The sequence below is a fragment of the Battus philenor genome, unplaced genomic scaffold, assembly GCF_028537555.1.
Source record: "Battus philenor isolate CCGP_79_NKW_IND1 unplaced genomic scaffold, ilBatPhil1.0.hap1 SCAF_26, whole genome shotgun sequence".
In the NCBI taxonomy this organism is placed as follows: Eukaryota; Metazoa; Arthropoda; class Insecta; order Lepidoptera; family Papilionidae; genus Battus; species Battus philenor.
This window is the reverse complement of record NW_027181689.1, coordinates 9,511,589-9,529,628: the sequence shown is the minus strand read 5'-3', so window position 1 is coordinate 9,529,628 and position 18,040 is coordinate 9,511,589. Positions and strand designations below refer to the sequence as shown.

At 34.3% G+C, this 18,040-nt stretch overlaps 1 protein-coding gene across 1 annotated transcript; it reads left to right on the top strand.

Moving 5' to 3' along the window:
- Positions 1–290: 290 nt before the first annotated feature.
- Positions 291–12,852, top strand: LOC137925139 (gastrula zinc finger protein XlCGF26.1-like). Its single transcript, XM_068768522.1, has 13 exons — positions 291–477; positions 621–728; positions 2,174–2,399; positions 3,562–3,699; positions 4,567–4,736; positions 5,958–6,043; positions 6,529–6,654; positions 7,962–8,075; positions 8,351–8,500; positions 9,459–9,533; positions 10,387–10,498; positions 11,605–11,709; positions 12,683–12,852. The coding sequence occupies exons 1-13, from the start codon at positions 349–351 to the stop codon at positions 12,848–12,850; spliced, it is 1,707 nt and encodes a 568-aa protein (XP_068624623.1). The 5' UTR covers positions 291–348; the 3' UTR covers positions 12,851–12,852.
- The last annotated feature ends 5,188 nt before the right edge of the window (positions 12,853–18,040 follow it).

The following is an 18,040-nucleotide window of genomic DNA, read 5'->3' as shown; positions in this document are numbered from 1 at the left end:
AAACAATAACTATTTAAGATTGATGAAGAAATTTGAAATGTATTTTAAAGTGATATTTTTATTTCGAAAATTAACATCAAATCAAGTTATTTTCTATACACAAATAGAGTATTGTAAATCTCATTGCTCGAAGTGTTTGAATTACACAAGTATTATAAGTAAATATAATTTAGGCAGTTACTAAATAACTTAAAAATATTGGCATGTTTAAGTATAATGCAACATCTATGTAAGTACTCATTTTATTTCGTTTGACATTGACACTACGTTTGTAGTCAACTCTTTACACATATTAAAGTTATTTAATTTATGTTATGTATATTCGCCAAAAATCTGTAAATTAATATTATGGACATAAAAACTGAACCGAAAAATGAATCAACAAAATCGTATTGCATTAGATGCTTAAATGATAACAACAACAGAAATTTACAATGCTACAATTTACAGAGCGAGCCTCTGAAAAGCATTTTTCAGGTGAGATTTATTCTAAAATAACTCTTAATTATTTTTATTTACAATTTATTAATTATTATAAGTAAAATTTGAAAGTTGAAGAAAAATAAAATTACTAATATGGAAATATAAAAGCTTTATTTCAATATGATTCACAATTTCAGGTTCATGAATTATATCTTTGTTATTTATGCAAAAGAATGGTTGAGAACGTCGAGATTTTTATACAGACTGTTTTAAGTAACCAAATGTTGCTGGATAATTTTCAGAAGGTGAGTAAATATTGCTCCATGTTTGTTAAAGTAGCTGGGACAAAACAGCTACTACCACCCTACAAAATTATTTTTTGGGAAATCACATATTTATTGGGCTTATGATTCTATATCTTGCCAATATCCTATGAGTTACTTATCTGCTTTGCTAGAATTTTTTCAGTATTATAACTGATTTGAATAATCACAGTTTTTCCTACCCAAATGTTATCAGTCATTTTATTTGAAGTTGCAGATAGTCTTGATCATTTGAAAAGAAATTTCCCATGCTTGTTAATGGCATTGAAAACTACATAACATATTGATTTACTTATGTCAAGAGTGTGGCCAACCTGCGATTATTTGTAGCTCTTGCTGAATGTACCCAAGTTGCTGAATGTAATCAAGGTCATAACAAGCTATTGGATGCAAGCAGCTCTAGAACGGTCATGGTGTTTTTTTGTGGGAGGACTATGGCATGCAGTGGATGTCTGTCGGCTAATATAATTATGATATTTATAAAAATATTTATTTAATCATACACATTTCGAAATGTCTTTTAATTTACTGGCAACATATATGAAAGACTAAGTGCAAATTCATACATTATATATACATAAATAATTATATATACATAAATAAAAAATCATACATTTTACATACCTCTTAAACAACATATTTAACTACACTAACAACAATATATTTAATTAACACATTTAATTGCGGTGTAAATAAATTTTATACAATTTGGCTATGACTATAAAGGAGTTTGGCCACCTCTCGTACATAGACCAAGCATCATTGCTTCAATGCGAGAGAAACCCAATTTGATACAAACTAGTATCAGATAGAACTCCCCCATCTCCTATTCTTCAAGTTAAAGCTATGATGGTTTAAAATGCCCTTTGATATATTTATGAATAATAAATGTTAGTTAATTTGTTAAACTAATTTTTGTTATCTCTACACATGTAATAAACAGGTGTAGTTTAATGTCTGACTCGCATATGAAGTTACTGTTACCCATCTCCATCGCTTAGCTTTAATTAGGAATTTCTGGAATCGTTTCAGCCCATAGCTGTCCACTGTAAGGCATAGGCCTCTCTCAATGATATCTATGGAGGGATTTACCATAATGCCCTGCCTGCCAGGTGGTTTGGCGATCATAGTGTGGTGATATAGTATGCTGAGGATGTTGCTGCCCATATTGAAATTTGTTTGTGAGCAGTAGCAATCTTATATAATTAATGCACAAATTGTGCATAATTTAGGATTGTATCCTAGAAATCAAACCCTCAGTGTATGATCACAAGTCTCCATACCCTATTGCTGGGCTACCACTGAACTATAACTTCTTATATTTCTTTAGTCAAACTATTTGGTTATCATTTTAAATTTTTTTCGGAGAGTATATGTAAACATTCAGAAAAAGATCAAGATTTATGTTTAATATATTTATAAAAAAGTTTTCAGATGAAGCAGAAGCAATAATAAAATCACAGCCATTAAACAATTTATGTCTGGCGTCTCTAGATTTAATAGAATTAAGCGGAAATAACAATGAAGAAGTAGAACCGATAGCTGTATATAAGCATGGTGTTTATAAAGACTCTGTTATAAAGGAAGAATTGAAATGTGAATATGACGCGTGTTTAGAGGAACTTGAAAATGATTATTTAGATGATGGAATAGGTATGTATACAGTATATAATATACCACCTTATAAATTGGCGTATAAGCCCTAAACAGATGAATTTATAGTTAATTATCACTCAATCGTTTCAAAAATTATAAATTGGGTAATGATAATATAGTAAAAATACTTTACTGTTTGAAGTAATTAGCCTGTGAAATTTCTGTAGAAACAATAAATGTAACATTTCACAGATCTCACTTTATACAGGTTGATTAAAAATAGGCGTAAAAGTATTTAAATTTTTTGATGACAAATGAACTATTTATATACCTTCACTCTTTAAAAGCTTTTACACTTATATATTTATTTAAAGTTTATTTGCTGGATTATTAAAGAAATAAAGACCTTGTGTTTTGAAAAAATTAGTGGATGTATGTAGGCGATTGAGATACATGTTGTAATTCATGTACAAACAAATATAATCACCCATCTCATCATCAACAAATTGGAGCAGGTGGAATCTGAAATAGTTTCTCCTGTTAATTTATTTATTAATCACTCTATGATGCTTTTCGTATTGTGGGATCCAAAATGGAAATGACAGTGGCGGGAAAATAAAAACTTCAAAATCAACACAGCCAATCAGGGCGCGGGGTAACAGTCCCTCTCGCTCTTTCCTATAGCGCGGTCGCTATACCTAAACTAACCCTAAAGTAGATTTTTACTGGGTTTTTAATGAATCGTTGCAACCTTTTTTTTTGTTTCGGTGGGGGAAATCTTGCGGACAGGGGTATGTGGGATTACTACCCACAAACTCCCCCCCCCCCCCACCGGTAGTCGCCCTCTGCGCTATACGGGGGACCGCGGTATTTCCCGGTCAGGGGTCGCCACGCGGCATTCCCTCGCGCCGTGCTATTTTCGATAGCCCGTTTCGGGGTATGTGTGTATACGCTACCCCCGAACCCTCGTGATGCTATCACGACCCACGGCCCCCACCCTAAACTCCCGCGACTCCAAAGGCTCCGTTTATGGTAGGGGAACACCGTATCGTTGCAACCTCTATTAACCCAGTTTGTAGACGTTATATCAGTCCGTTAAACTTGCAGCTTGTCTATATTCCTCGGCAACAATCGCATATACCTTAGTCGCGGTGCACCAGTTTTGTTTACTGGCATTTTATAGCACGAAGTTAAATAATGCTTTCATAAAAAATTCCAGATCTTCAAGACGACATAAAGGAAGAGAACAGCCAGTTGAATTTAACACAATATGTAACTGACCCTAAGGACTTGTATATAGAATTATGTAAAGGTAATATTAATGGAAGAAAGCGGAAAAGAAAACGACATTTCATAGGTATACTGTTCTCTAATACCAATCTATTAGGGGGACCGGAAATTAAAGTCGCTTTCTTAAGTTACATTCACACGACTACATTTTTAACAAGTTTTTATTCCTAATCAACAATATATTTACCTTGGTTGCCAACAACTTTTTGCCATCTAGTATACAAAATCAATGCCGGAACGGTAAAAATCAATAGGTCTGTAAAATATGTCGACAGAAATGACATTACATTCGGGTCCCCCTAATATTATATAACTAAAGATTATACAGCTAAAGTAAACAATATTTGAGGAACGAGGTGAATGAGGCGATGAATGAACGGGAATTAGAATGGAAAATAATGAAAGAAAATTGTACAATGGAGTGATGAGGAAAGGAGGAATGATGAGTTGGCAAGGCGAACACATTATTCTTTATTTCCTATATTGCTATATATATTAATGTGACAGAGTTTCATTCATTAATTTTGCTTTATATAGCGCAACTTGCAGTCGCTTAGGCCCCTGCCTTACCTTTCAATATCTTCCATCTGCCTGTCTACAGCCAAGAGAGTCCATAATAACTCACATAAGAATTCAATTTTTATCAATTATCACTTATATTAAGTATATTTGTAATAGCAAACGTAACTAATTACGTATAAATTAAATTTTAAAAGTCCTGTTAATATAAAATAAAAAAGTTTTAGTAAAGGAGATTAAATTTGAATTACTTTTTTTAAATAATTTTAATTTTTGAGGCATATATATACATGTAACTGTTTATCGAAAAGATTAAGAAACGCTGGTACAAAGTATATCGTAAGCGCAGGTGAAAATTCTTCTAAAAACCTTTAATGATTGGAAAACTAAAAAAAGGTTTAATATATTTTTACAGGCAGTAATAAAATTGAAACATTCTATATAACAAATGCCGAGTGTATGGAAGAGCGAAACAAAAAGTCGATGGAAAAAAGTTTTCTCGATTCGGCGTATAAATGCATGGACTGCGTAAAGGGTTTTAATTTTAAACCAAGCTATGATAAGCATCTCATATTGCATAGTAAGGTAAATATTATATGTTTTTTTTTTACTAGTAAATTATATATAGTTATCATACACAACTACTACCGTTAAATCACACAACACGTGTTTCACCCCTCCACGGGGCATCTTCAGGAGTTATGTTACACCAATTAGTACCAAACTCACTCTGTGTTTGGCACTAATCGGTGTAACATAACTCTCACGGTGGTAGTTGTGTAAGTCGCATTGTTAGCTGCATGCACATTAATCAGCGGGCTTTGTTGCACGACAACCACTGCATGTGCGGAAGTGACTAAATATTGGTCATTTTCTTATATAGTGTGTTGTCGGTGACTTATGTATCTGAGATGTGGTCGCTTCGGTGGGCCTAAGAATGTTCAAGGTTGAGGGACCTCGGAGCAATGGTGAGTTTAAAGAGATCGAATTAGAAACAAGGAGATCTGGTATTGACGTCTCTCAAAGAATTGCTTGTCTGAAGTAGCAGTAGACGGGGTACACCGCTCAACCGATGGTTGTTGGAGCAGAAAGATTCTCTAGTGGCGACCACGAAGAGGTAGACAAGCCGTGGGCAGGCCCCCCACTAGGTAGACCGATAGGTTTTGATCTTCAGGGGAAGTCTATTCTCTTCAATGTGTGTCTTAATACGTCCACCTGCTGAAAAGAAGAAGACAGGATGTTCTAGAAAAGAATGCGAATATCGAAATAGCATTACACAGCAATGTTACGTTGCTTTTGTGTTTCAAAGCTGTATAATTTTAAAGCCTTGAACATCAGGTCAAGGTCCAAAAAAAAAATGACGCCGCAACACATACATATAGCAATTGTAAACAAAATGTTTAATGGTTAACTGTTATTGCATCGATAGAACATACCGTGGTCTTCCAAGAGTTCATTTGCCGCTGGTTTTTTTGTTGTGAGTAATTCAAGATCAACTCCTATACCAATAAACATATTAGAATTTACAGCTGAAATTTTTAATAAATTTTTGGCCTAGATACGAAAAGTATTTATAATAGCACACACCTAGGTGATGATTTTTTTTTTCAGAAAAATATTCCCATATCTTTACTATGTTATATTGTATTGTTTTTTACCTAAGCTTTGTAGCTTTTTGTACGATTTAAAAATTAATTTGTATATTGTTACAACCTGTCATTTCGCCCGATTTCCGTTTGACGTGAATGTATGAAGATATGTTTTATTTTTAGATTAAATAAATTACTATTCAATATTTAATTTCAGGAAAACGGTGACTATGAATGCGACATTTGCAGGTTAAGAATGGACACAGAGGATAAGCTACTGCGTCATCAAAAATATCACAAGGTGTAAGTATGTGTTGAGATATTATAATAAGAGATGATTGATTGATACATATATATATATCATTATTTATTATCTTTTAACAGTATTTATATGAAATATATGTTCGAATGTAAGCCTTAAGCACTAACTCCCACTTTGTGAAGGTTAAGTTTAAGTCCATCCTAACTAAGAAAGAAACTAATATCTAGCTACTTCCGCTATGCAGCAGTAGTCATGCAATGAAGTGCTCCGCCAGCCCTCTGATAAATGCGCGTGCGGTAAACAATGCGAAACACAACTACCACCGTTAATCTACTCTACACGTGTTTCACCCTTCTACGTGGCATCCTCAGGAGATGTTATAACGATCAGTGCCAAATAAGGATATATATCTTCTCTAAACGGCAGTTTAGATGTATATACATACAAATACATACATATATCGTAATATATATGTATACAAAAATACTTTCAAATAATTTTAAATATAACATTATATCTTTTCCAGACGTTTCAAATGCACTGAATGCGGTTTAGTTCGCGTGAATATATCTACGTTGAAGGATCATTACCACACACAGCATTCGAATACAACGGATCTATATACGTGTGACTTATGCCCGAAGACATTCAGGTAAGTTTTTAAAGTAAGAACAGCAAGTAGTGTAACGCTTTGATCAAAAAGTAAAGTGAATTCGTTTATAAAATGTAAATTATTTAGTTATTACTCTAAATCAATTTTATCCCATTCTAAGTAATCCCCGTTCGATAAAACGTACTTTTGCAAACTCTTTTTTTAGTCCTGACAGTCGGAATAGTCTTTCAGTATAGCCTTCAAGGCTTTCGATTCGATTTTTAGACAAAAAATAACCTTCAAAATTCTTTGGGTCGAGTTGAATAATATCAAATATTATAGACAATCCTACCAACGTAATAAAAAAAATAACCTGCCTTGAAGATGCCCGGGTGTTCCACGTGACAATTTAGCTTTATTTTTTTTATCACAGTATATTAGATATAGTTGCAGTCATCCAGTTTCGGTATTGCTTGTGATGATGGCATGGGCTTATAAGGACCAACTTGTTTCACAAACTGAATGGTTCCTGAACTATATTTATTCTTTATCTAATAATTTGTTTCTCTTATTTGTATATTTATACACACAGAGACACACACACACACATATATATATATATATATATATATATATATATATATATATATATATATATTATATATATATATATATATATATATATATATATATATATATATATATATATATATATATATATTTATATATATATATTTGTACTTATCACATTCCACGCAGTAGTACTCTCTGACAACCGAGTGCTTGCTGATGTGGATCTTCAGCAAAGAAGGTGCCTAAACATTATGAATGCCATAATGTGAAAGCGCCTTTATTTTTGCGCCACCTGTTTTACATATATCTAGAGTTCACATAAGAACTGCTCAAATTACTGACATCATGGCTACAATACTCTTTATTTTAAATTATTGTTGCCGATTTGAATTAAATACCCTAGTTCACATGACCGCCACTTGCGCCACCTGTTACATTATCAGTACATTAAAAATAGCGAACTCGGTAAAATATAAAAATCGTATGTTGGCAACACTCACAATAAATTCCAGGGTGATTCTTCCTAATTAAAATAAAGTAAATTTAAAATGTTTATGAAAGAAAAACTATTAAAAAATTTCATAACAGTACAATAATGTTATTTATGTTCTAATTTATCTGTTATAAATGGATTGCTCTAATAAATTAGATTAAGTATGTTATGTAATTTAAAAAAAGACCCCACTGTGTTTATGATAGGCTCTTCTCAGATCAGAATGTATTTCGAATTATAGAAACTTGAAGGAAGCTAAATTTAATTCTCTTTATTACTTTTTTTTTAATTTTGATTACAGCCTACAAAAGCTACTTACAAAACACGTATCGAACACTCATAAGGGCAGGGTGACTTGCGCATACTGCATGCGGACATACGCCAACAAGGACGCTTTGAAAACGCATTTGATAACGTAAGTGTATTTCAATATATTATTGGCATTTACCGTCATTTTGTATGTCCATGTGTCGGAAATGCCAACAGTTTATTTACAGTCCAAACCGTGGTCTCTACGAGAGCCATCGCTTGAATGTACTGGCAGCTCGAGGGCTTATTATCTATATAAAATACCTCACCTGAAATTTTGCTTTCTAAAACCTTCTCCTCTTATTGTCACACCCCATTGAAAATATGTATATTCATACAGTATATATGTGGGATGATATATAAAAAAACAAATTTAAACAGGAGACATCCAAAGGAAGTAGCAGCTGTTGAAGTGAAGAAGAAGTATGTATGCAAGGAGTGCGGGAAGGCTTTTAAGGCGCCATCGTTGCTGAAGATCCACAGCAGCAAGCACTCCGTTGTGAGGGAGTACTATTGCGTAGAATGTGATAAGTATGTACAATTATATATGTTTGTTATCTGAAGTGGCAGCTATTAGGGCACATCGCTCGTGCGATCCACGTCCTTTGGACCCGAAAGTTTCTCGGGCAAGAGCCCGTAGACACGGCGTGGGCAAGCCCCCCACCCCACTCCCCACTAGGTGCAGCGAAAACAAGGTTGCGAGATCGTTGCGATCTTTGATAAAGATCTATGCCTTGCAGCAGTATGATTATGAGGATATATACAAAATAAATACGATATATGAGTTGAGTTTTTGGCAGAAAAACCGAAGTCACGAAGAACCTTGCAGAATGATATTAATCAAACATGACTTGAAGCGTTGGAGACACAAAACATCCTTCAAAATATTTTGGGCTAAGCCAAATGATATTCCAACTTTTGACATACATACGCTTGGCTTATGTTATAGACAGTCATACCAACCTAGGGTAAAAAAAATAATTTGTCTACCATCTTAATGTCCGGGAGTTTTAAATGACAATTTCACCTTTTTGATCACAGAGTACAGTACCAGTCGATAAATATTGCACAGGAAATATTGGAAAGAGACACTGGCCTAATTTCGGCTTCGTAGATCGTTATCTCTGTCCCACACAACCAATGTGACGTTTTGTCCGAGGTGCGACAGAGATATCGCTCTACGAAGCCGAAATTAGCCGATTCTCTTTCCAGAGGTCGATGTGCAATATTTATCGCCGGGTATTGTAGATATATGACCGCTCAGTTCCTTTCGTCTATTCATCTCGGGTCTGACGCATTTTTTATTGAGAGGGAAAAGTAAATAAATGTACTAAAGCCAATAAACTTGGGTTGTATCACTCTTTGGTAATAATGGAAAATAAAATCAATTTATTTAAGCCACAATTACTAATCTTCATAGATTTAGATACTTAACAAAAATTATGTCTATGTATGGAATAGTAAAAGAAAAAATATGTTTTATTTTCAGAAGCTTTAAGAACGAAAGTGGTCTGAAGCAACATTTGAAAACTACTGCCCCACACGTGGTACCGCGTGATTTACCGTAAGTGGTGTGTAAAGTCTACAGGGTGATTAAAATTAGATAGTTATGTGTTTAAAATTTTATTAAAACCTTGCCTGGATAAAATAATATCGTAGTAAAAAAGCACTTTCTTGGCCTCTAAAATAGGATATTGTGGAAGTATTTATTTATTCGTACTTACGTAATACTTTTCCACGTAAATACATATATAGATATATTTGTGTATATGTATATTCATGTACATCAATACCTCACTTTGCGTCGTGTCCAAAAAAACACGACGCAAATTGAAACGCCGCAAAGTGAATTAAGATTTTCTATAGCAAACCATGTAAAGATCGAAGATAGGTTCCAGGGTCACGAAAATACTAGTTTTTAAAAAGAAAATTAAAAAAAAAAACAAAAATAATCAAACTCTGCCAATAAATAAATTGGAATAATATTTACCTTTTTTGTAACCAGAAACAACGCGTAAAAATTTGCGTTGATATTTAGTTAGAAAGGGAATCCCCGAGTTTTGATAGCATGGCACTTTAAGAAACAAAAATGTTGCCATCTTTTAGAAAAAAAGAAAATTAAATAAAAAGTTAAAGACTCGAACCCAAAACAACGCAACCAAAGTAGTAATTAAGCAGCGACGCAACTTCGAAAAAAACGCAAAACGAAACGACACAAAGCGAGGTATTGGTGTATTTTTGTATATATGTATGTGTTTATAGTAATGTATGTATGTACATCCTAAAATACCCTCTCCATGTCTCTCTTCTCCATTCAGAAGTCTGAAAGAGATAGCCTCGAGCGATAAGACTGTCTCTTTTTTATTAACTATAGTGTACCGAAAAAGTGTGAATAAATAAACATATTCTCCAAACAGGCTCACTTGTCAGGAATGCGACAAGAAGTTCGCCATCAGACGCAGTCTTGAGCGGCATATGAATAGAGTGCATCTTAACATCAAGCCATTTAAATGCGACCAATGCGATAGAGTAAGTCACTTAAGTTTTTTAAGTATGCACTAAGCAAATACTTAGTTATTTTTGGCCCTGATCATCACCCGATCTCCTCGATGACCGTTATTACGCTGGTCCGTTTCAGCGACTTCCCGTGATCTTGATTATGTCGTTGGTCCACCTACCACTTAAGACGCGTACCCCTGCCACTTCAGACGAGCAATTCATGGACCTACGTTGGTGACTTTGTTTCTTCTGCGATTCTCCTTATTTCTGATTCCATTGCCCCTTGGATGATCTGGAGCCTTCTCATAAGGCCCGTTGTTAGCGACCACGTATCGAATTCTAAGTTATCACCGGCAACACTTACTGGTCAAACATCTTGATCTTCAGACATTGCGGTATTTCAGAAGATGGTTCAGACCATCTCGCCCACTGTCACCTCAGGCGAACATTTAACACGTCGGTAACCTTGGTTCTTCTGTGAATCTTCTCTTCTCTATCTTTCAGCAAAGCTCCGAGCACCGTACTTTCTGTCACTCTCTGAGTTATCTTGAGACATTTTTAAGGCCCTCTGTAAGCAATTAGATATCAGATCCAAAAGTAATCATTATAGAGCCCCTGGTAACCTCAAATGAAAATAGCCAACTGTGAAAAACGTGAAAACTTGGTGACCTACCAATAAATAGTGAAATGTCTCCGTCAGTCGTGGTTATATATATATACGTATAGTTACTGTAGAGGTTCAAAACATTAACTTTCCAATAAATACGCTACACATTCGATTTTGGTTATATTCGAATGTTAATGCGCGCTGTTAGCCGTTTTGGCTTTTACAGCTTGATCGGACTCAGGGCTTGCGGATCCGGAATTCGCGAGCTAAAAAACTAAAAAAAAATCGATATTAAGTTCGTGAACTCAGTTCCAATGAAGCTGCAAAAGGCCCCGGGCTAACAGCATCAACGTCAACCGGAACCAAGTAAACACATATTCGGACTGCACGTTTTATTTTCGAATTAAATTTTCAAAAACTGTGTTAATTTAATTCATAATGTTTGCGCTATGCGTTCGTTTGTTCAAGTCAGACTGGCAACCGGCTTGGCAGGTACGGGGTAAAAATAACCAAAACCATTTATTTCCAGGCATACGGAAGCAGCTGGTCACTCAAGCAGCATAGAAAGCTAACCCATGAAGGCTTCAAACGCCCTCTCATATTCTCCTGTCCAATGTGCGACAAGATTTTTGATGTAAGTTGTTTATATCTCTATCTTCTATTATGTTCTAGAAAATCTTCATGTTAGCCGATAGATGATTAATGGAAAAAATAAGCCGACCCCAAGATCTCCACTATGACCAATCTTGTGCTGCCCATGTCCAGACTTCAACTTTAACTATGTATAATCTTCTAATGTATAAAATTTCCATGTCACAATGTTAGTTACCGTACTCCTCCGAAACGGCTTGACCGATTTTTACCAAATTTTACATGCGTATTCAGTAGGTCTGAGAATCGGCTACTATCTATTTTCCATACCCCTGAGTAATAAGAGTTGTTCACCTTTAAAAATTTTTCAAAATTTTTTGACGAATTTTTTTGTTTTTATTTTTATATGATACAGCATACAAAAATACATACAACCCGAAATTTTCACCCCTCTACGATCAACCCTTATTTTTTATTTGTTAATTAAAACTTTATTTTTTTTGCAATACAACGTTTGCAGGATCAGCTAGTAAATAATAAATTTCACTCTTCGATATATCAGAGTTGTAAAATCGCTTTATCATTAAAAATAAATTGTAGAGGATATACAAACGCGTAATATGTACATAAAAAAAATATAAAACAACTAGATGGCTGTTCAAAGTTACTATTATTTTAATAACTTCAATTATGTTTCAATTTGATTAAAAATTTTATTTGCCGCACAAATAATCGCTGAAAATAAAACGACAAATATATTTAAGTGGGTCAATATGACCATGACAAGTAAAGAGTTGTAACGACGAAGTAGGCAATATAATTTTTGTATAACTGCAACCGCTGTACCGCTACATAGGTATACGCGCGGCGAAGGAGTATCGTCCTCTCCGTTCCGTTAGTGTACGTCAACGCTCGTGGCGCTGATGTTCTCTTCCCCCGCCTCCCACCTTGTCTCACTCGCCTAAGGCGCGGTACAGCGGTTTCGGTAGCACTATAATAACTATTCTAACCCACAGCAAAAGTCGATACTCAAGAGCCACATTCGCACGCACACGGGGGAGCGGCCATTCCAATGCAGCAAATGTCCGGCCACCTTCACCCAGTCTGGTATCCTGGGCACGCACATGCGTCTCGTTCACCTCAAGCAGACAAGAAACGGCAAGCCGAAGACCGCGCTCAAATAATGATTAAAACATACAAAAATCAATTTGTTTTATTTCTAAGTTCTCCAATAACTTTTCATGTCGCCCGCCGCAAGACATTATCATCAACCAAAGATTGCTGAAGAAAAGAGAGATCGAAGAAAAGAAAAATCGTTTTCTCGACCTTGATTATGTTGTCGGTAGGGCTTACAATACCGAACTATAATTTTAATACCGGTATTTGATATTCGAAAAACCGGTATTATTAATAAAACATTTACTAGTTAAATTTTTACTTACCTCAGTTGCTATATTGACTTGTTAACAAATAATATACGAAATCTAATATTAAATTCTCTGTTACATTTTACATATAATAAAAGAGGCAAATATAATTAAATTGAAAGTGTTTATGAAATAATAATAATAACTTGCGTTTTGTTTATTAAAGTATGCTCTTACAAAACGAACTATCATTCGTTCAATTTTTACTTGTAAAAAAAATTTACAAAATGAAACAATCTATTTAATAATTTTTGTGTTACATACTTTATGTATTTGTATAAACGAGATCTATTCATTGGGCAGTTGACGTAAAAGATAAACAATCGCTTTATAATGCCGACGCCGCTTCTCGATGGTGACATACACGACTCCGTTTGTAATAAATAAGCCTGAAATAGATTTTAATACAATGAAATTATTTGTGTATCTTTAAAAGATATTAATAATAATTAATATTATTTTAATTGGATTGATATTGTACATAAATTAAATTTTCATCAACTAACGTATTAGCGAAATACCGGTTTCTAATACCGGACAAAAATCGTCCGGGATCCTGGTATTGTAAGCTATGAGAGCTATTGTGAGCTATGGCAATCTTATATAATGAATGCACAAAGTGTGAATCCTTAGGATATAATCTTATAAATTATATCCTAAGGATTGAACTCGCAATACTATATTCAATATTATTAAACAGATTCGGAAACAACAAGGGTTGTCGTGTTTAATGAGTTTTACACTTATGACAATGTGAAGATGAAGCCTCATGAACACGAAGATCTTTGACCAGTGTGTGTTGTCGGTGATAAGGTTTTCCATATGTGGTTCTTTACGGTGGGCCTTATAGTAAGGCTTATGGTCGCCCAAAGAGAGTTTAACTGTGAGAACGAATTAGAAACGAGAAGATCTGGAGAAGAACGAAGGTGACCGAAGGAGCTCGAAAAATTTTTCATCCAAAGTGGCAGTGGGCGAGAGACTATTGAGCTAATGTGTCCTGATTTTTGTCTATATTTCTCTTTGAATCATTTATAGTGATGACTTGTATACAAAAATTGAAACCGCTAAAAGAATCTAATTTAATAGAAACTTATTTCCAATTGTGCTCTATTACAATGACTTTCTTCATGTTAAAGCTTCGAAGGTTCCTTACACGACCTGATAAGAAAAGCTGAATGAAAAGCTTCGATCATAATAGATAGAATCATCGATAAAGGTTTTTCCGCCACTTCTCGCAGTAGGCAGTAATATAATTAGCCGGCCAATAGCAACCGACTAAGTCGCAGTTGGGATTGCTGCCCAATCCCGTTTTCTTGGCAGTCGCTATTTACCATCAATTCGGCACAATGCATTTTCCTCTTGGAGAGTAAGGGGACATGTGGGCGCTCTCCGCGCTTCGTAATGATTATAACCTTCGTCTACTAAGATAATGGCATCATGATGGTGTACGCTGAAGGTATCATCGTGTGACAGCCCAAGGAGGTTCCCGGTGGGGGTTCTAGAAACAAATCCGTCCATGGAACGTACGTCGTAGCGATCGGTAGTATGTAGCGAGCCTAGGTTCTGTCAGCAGCCCTCCTGCTTCGTTACCTTGAAAGAGTTGTTCTCTGAGGCGGACGATGGTTCGACGTGGTCTCGATGATGATGATGATAGCACCACGAGGGTTTCAGGGGTAACGTATACACACATATCCCGGGACGAGCTATCGAAAAAATAGCACGGCGCGAGGGAAGACCGCGTGGCGATCCCTAACCGGGAGATACCGCGGTCCCCCGTATAGCACAGAGGACTACCACCAGGGAGGGGTCTTAGTGGGTAGGAATCCCACATACCCCTGTCCCCCTCTCAGAGGCAGGGCATCTTAAACACCGGAAGATTTCCCCACCAAAAAACAGGTGCCCTGAATTCTACGAATATGTAAAAAAATGATAGAATAAAAGATTAAAAATGAGTTCAGCTTTTTAATTTAAAAAACAAACTTTTTTTTAATAATATTCTTAACCCTTAAATGCATAATGATGAAAAACTGTAACATACCACCATTTATCAGCAAGATATGTATTTTATTCAAGTATAAAAGTCATGCATTTAAGGGTTAAGCATGTCAGTTCTAAAAAATATTCGTAATCACCGACGTATAATCGAAGTTATCGAAATTTGTTATTTATAAAAAATTAGCGATAATGGGTTTTTCAAAAACTTTTCCAACAGATAAGCATTCCATCGACATGTTGCTTCAACAGGAAGCTAACACGTCTGGCTACTGATACCATAAATTTATTGCAAATTATTCAATCGGAATACAAAATTTAACTAAACATTTAACGAAATAAGAATAGACCTAAGGTCAAAATATGATTGAAGGTCTAAATCAGTGATTCCCTAAGTGGTCTATATCGACTCCTAGGGGTCTATGATAACCTGCAAGGGGTCTACGTCAACGAAAAAAAATTTTTAAATGATACATATATTTTACATAACAGATACAAAATTTTATTTTGAGTAGTTTTAATTTGAATTAAATTAATTAATTTATAAATTAACATGTGTTTTTACTTTAAGTTTTTAACACTATATTTCACTACAGTTAGAAGTTTACAGGAAATCAATATCAGGTAAGTAGGGTGTCTACCTAACACGGAAAAACATGGCAAGGGGTCTACGACACAAAAAAGTTTGGGAAACTCTGGTCTAAATTTAAAAAATTATATTGCTCATTTACTGTCAATTAATGTATAAAAAATAAATCATAAATCAATTGTTTCAGAAAAATAAATCACATAATCATTATATAGTATGAAGAAGAGTTGACTAGATTCAGTTTTTTAGATGTTAAAAAAAAATATTTTTCACTGTCCTGCAAAATTTGTACTGAAGTTATTGGCTAATGGTATTCTTAATGGAGGATGAATGGAAATAAGTACAAATGGTTTAAAGTTTTTTGCTGACATATAAGCTTTACATTCACGTTTTCAAAGCTTGTACACATGTATGTATATATATATATATATATAAACACTTCACTCTTGAAGATGTGTCAACCATAGCTCTCTTCATGGATGATTGAGTAAATGTAAGTTTGCCAATGAGGGCCGAAGTAAAAGACTGCGTTTCAATGCCGTAATTCATCACCGATAACACAATTTTTATATGGCCTTTTTATTGTGGTCTCGTACCCTTTACCATATTGAGCAGTTAAACTTTTTTATTTTAATTTTTTTTTCAGTTTGTGTTTTCTTGTCACTGTCCTTCATTCTTTACATTATCTTTCATTCTACAACTACTTTTTATTTATTTCTTTTATTATCACATTTTGATTTTTTTTTTTCAAATTTTGTTTAATTTCAGAACTCTTACACTTTTTTATTTATATTTTATTTCTATATTTTCTATATTCTTATTTACAATTCGATATCCTGTAAATATTCTTAACCAACCTTCCTTGCATTTATACTTAGTAACGGAAACTTATTGCCTCCTCCTTCCTAGGTAACACTAATTGGTCGAAGACCTTTTTCTTAAGATACTGAAGAATGTCGGAGGAGAAGATCTTTCGTAGTTTTAACAAACTGCCAAGCCATTTCGAAAGACTGACCAATAAAACATATTATTACTAATTGATTTATAATGTCATTCATAGTTTTAACCATGAATTTAAATAACACATACGACAGTGTCGCAATAAAAACTAAAGTTTTATTCCATGTTTTTATCTAAACTCAGTGCTGCAATTAATTTTAATTATGTACATGCATTCCATATGATATATAACTACTAATGATGTAAAAATTAGTTCGTAACAACATCAGGGAAGTTCAAAGGACAGTTTGCATGTGACATATTCCACGAAATCTTTATTATCTGTCGATAAACAAAGAAATGACACAAATGGAGTCAAAAGCTTAATGCTTGCCCGGGATTCCTTATCTGTGATTCACCGCTTATACCATAGGGTGGTGAGATAAGATATAAATCCCATTGTAGTAATCTGTTTTTCGAAAATATCGTCTGTGATGCTATTATTTCAAATACCAGTGGAAAGTCAGCTTCCTCTGATAGCAGAATCGCATCCCGTTTCGGTCATAGATTAAACATTCGCTACAATTTACTTTAATGCCTAAATATTTTTTTTTGGATTAAAATATTGTTTGTATTAATGTAGCTGCCACTTGTACCTATATATTTAATTTGAAAGCTTACCAACCCACAACTTCTGACTCCGTAGTAACTGTCTTGTTGACAGACTCCGTACTTTAAGTTTGCCACTGAGCAACCGCTATAGTCCGATAAGACGATAATTAATGCGTCGTGTGAGAACTTTCCACGACATTCCCGCAAATGTATGCCTATGTAACTTCTACGAATACAATCATTCCGAAATGGCAGACCGTAAGGAAGAATCTTGTGGTTTAATATACGCAACAGGTGTTTATTTAAATTTGAACAGGGAACATTTCTAACACCTGAAGTTATTTATACCTGAATTTTAGATGTCCTAAGTAGTGTCCTAAGTATTTAAGCATCATTTTTGTTAATAGCTTTAATAAATGTTAATAACGAGAAATGAGTTATTTTTATTTAGTTTTCTTTTCCTTTTTATGATCGCTTATATTCTTACTCCATTAGTTCGTTCCCAAGCTTTATTAAAAGGCTTTTACAATGTTATATGATTTTTGTAATAAAATTTTTATAGTCTTTAGAAGCTTTATTATTTTCTAGGACATATATAATCTCTTCAATTACTTCTTCACGTAACTTACTGTTTACAAACTATTGTTAATTTTCTAACACTATACGTTCTATACGTTCGGTATTGTTAGCCCAAAGTACAGTCTGTTAGGACTGTTAGTATTTATGTATATACATTGGGTTATTAGGAAAGTATTTTCGTTTTTTTTTTGTGGTAACTATGAAAGACGATTTTCGGATAATAAATAAATATTTAA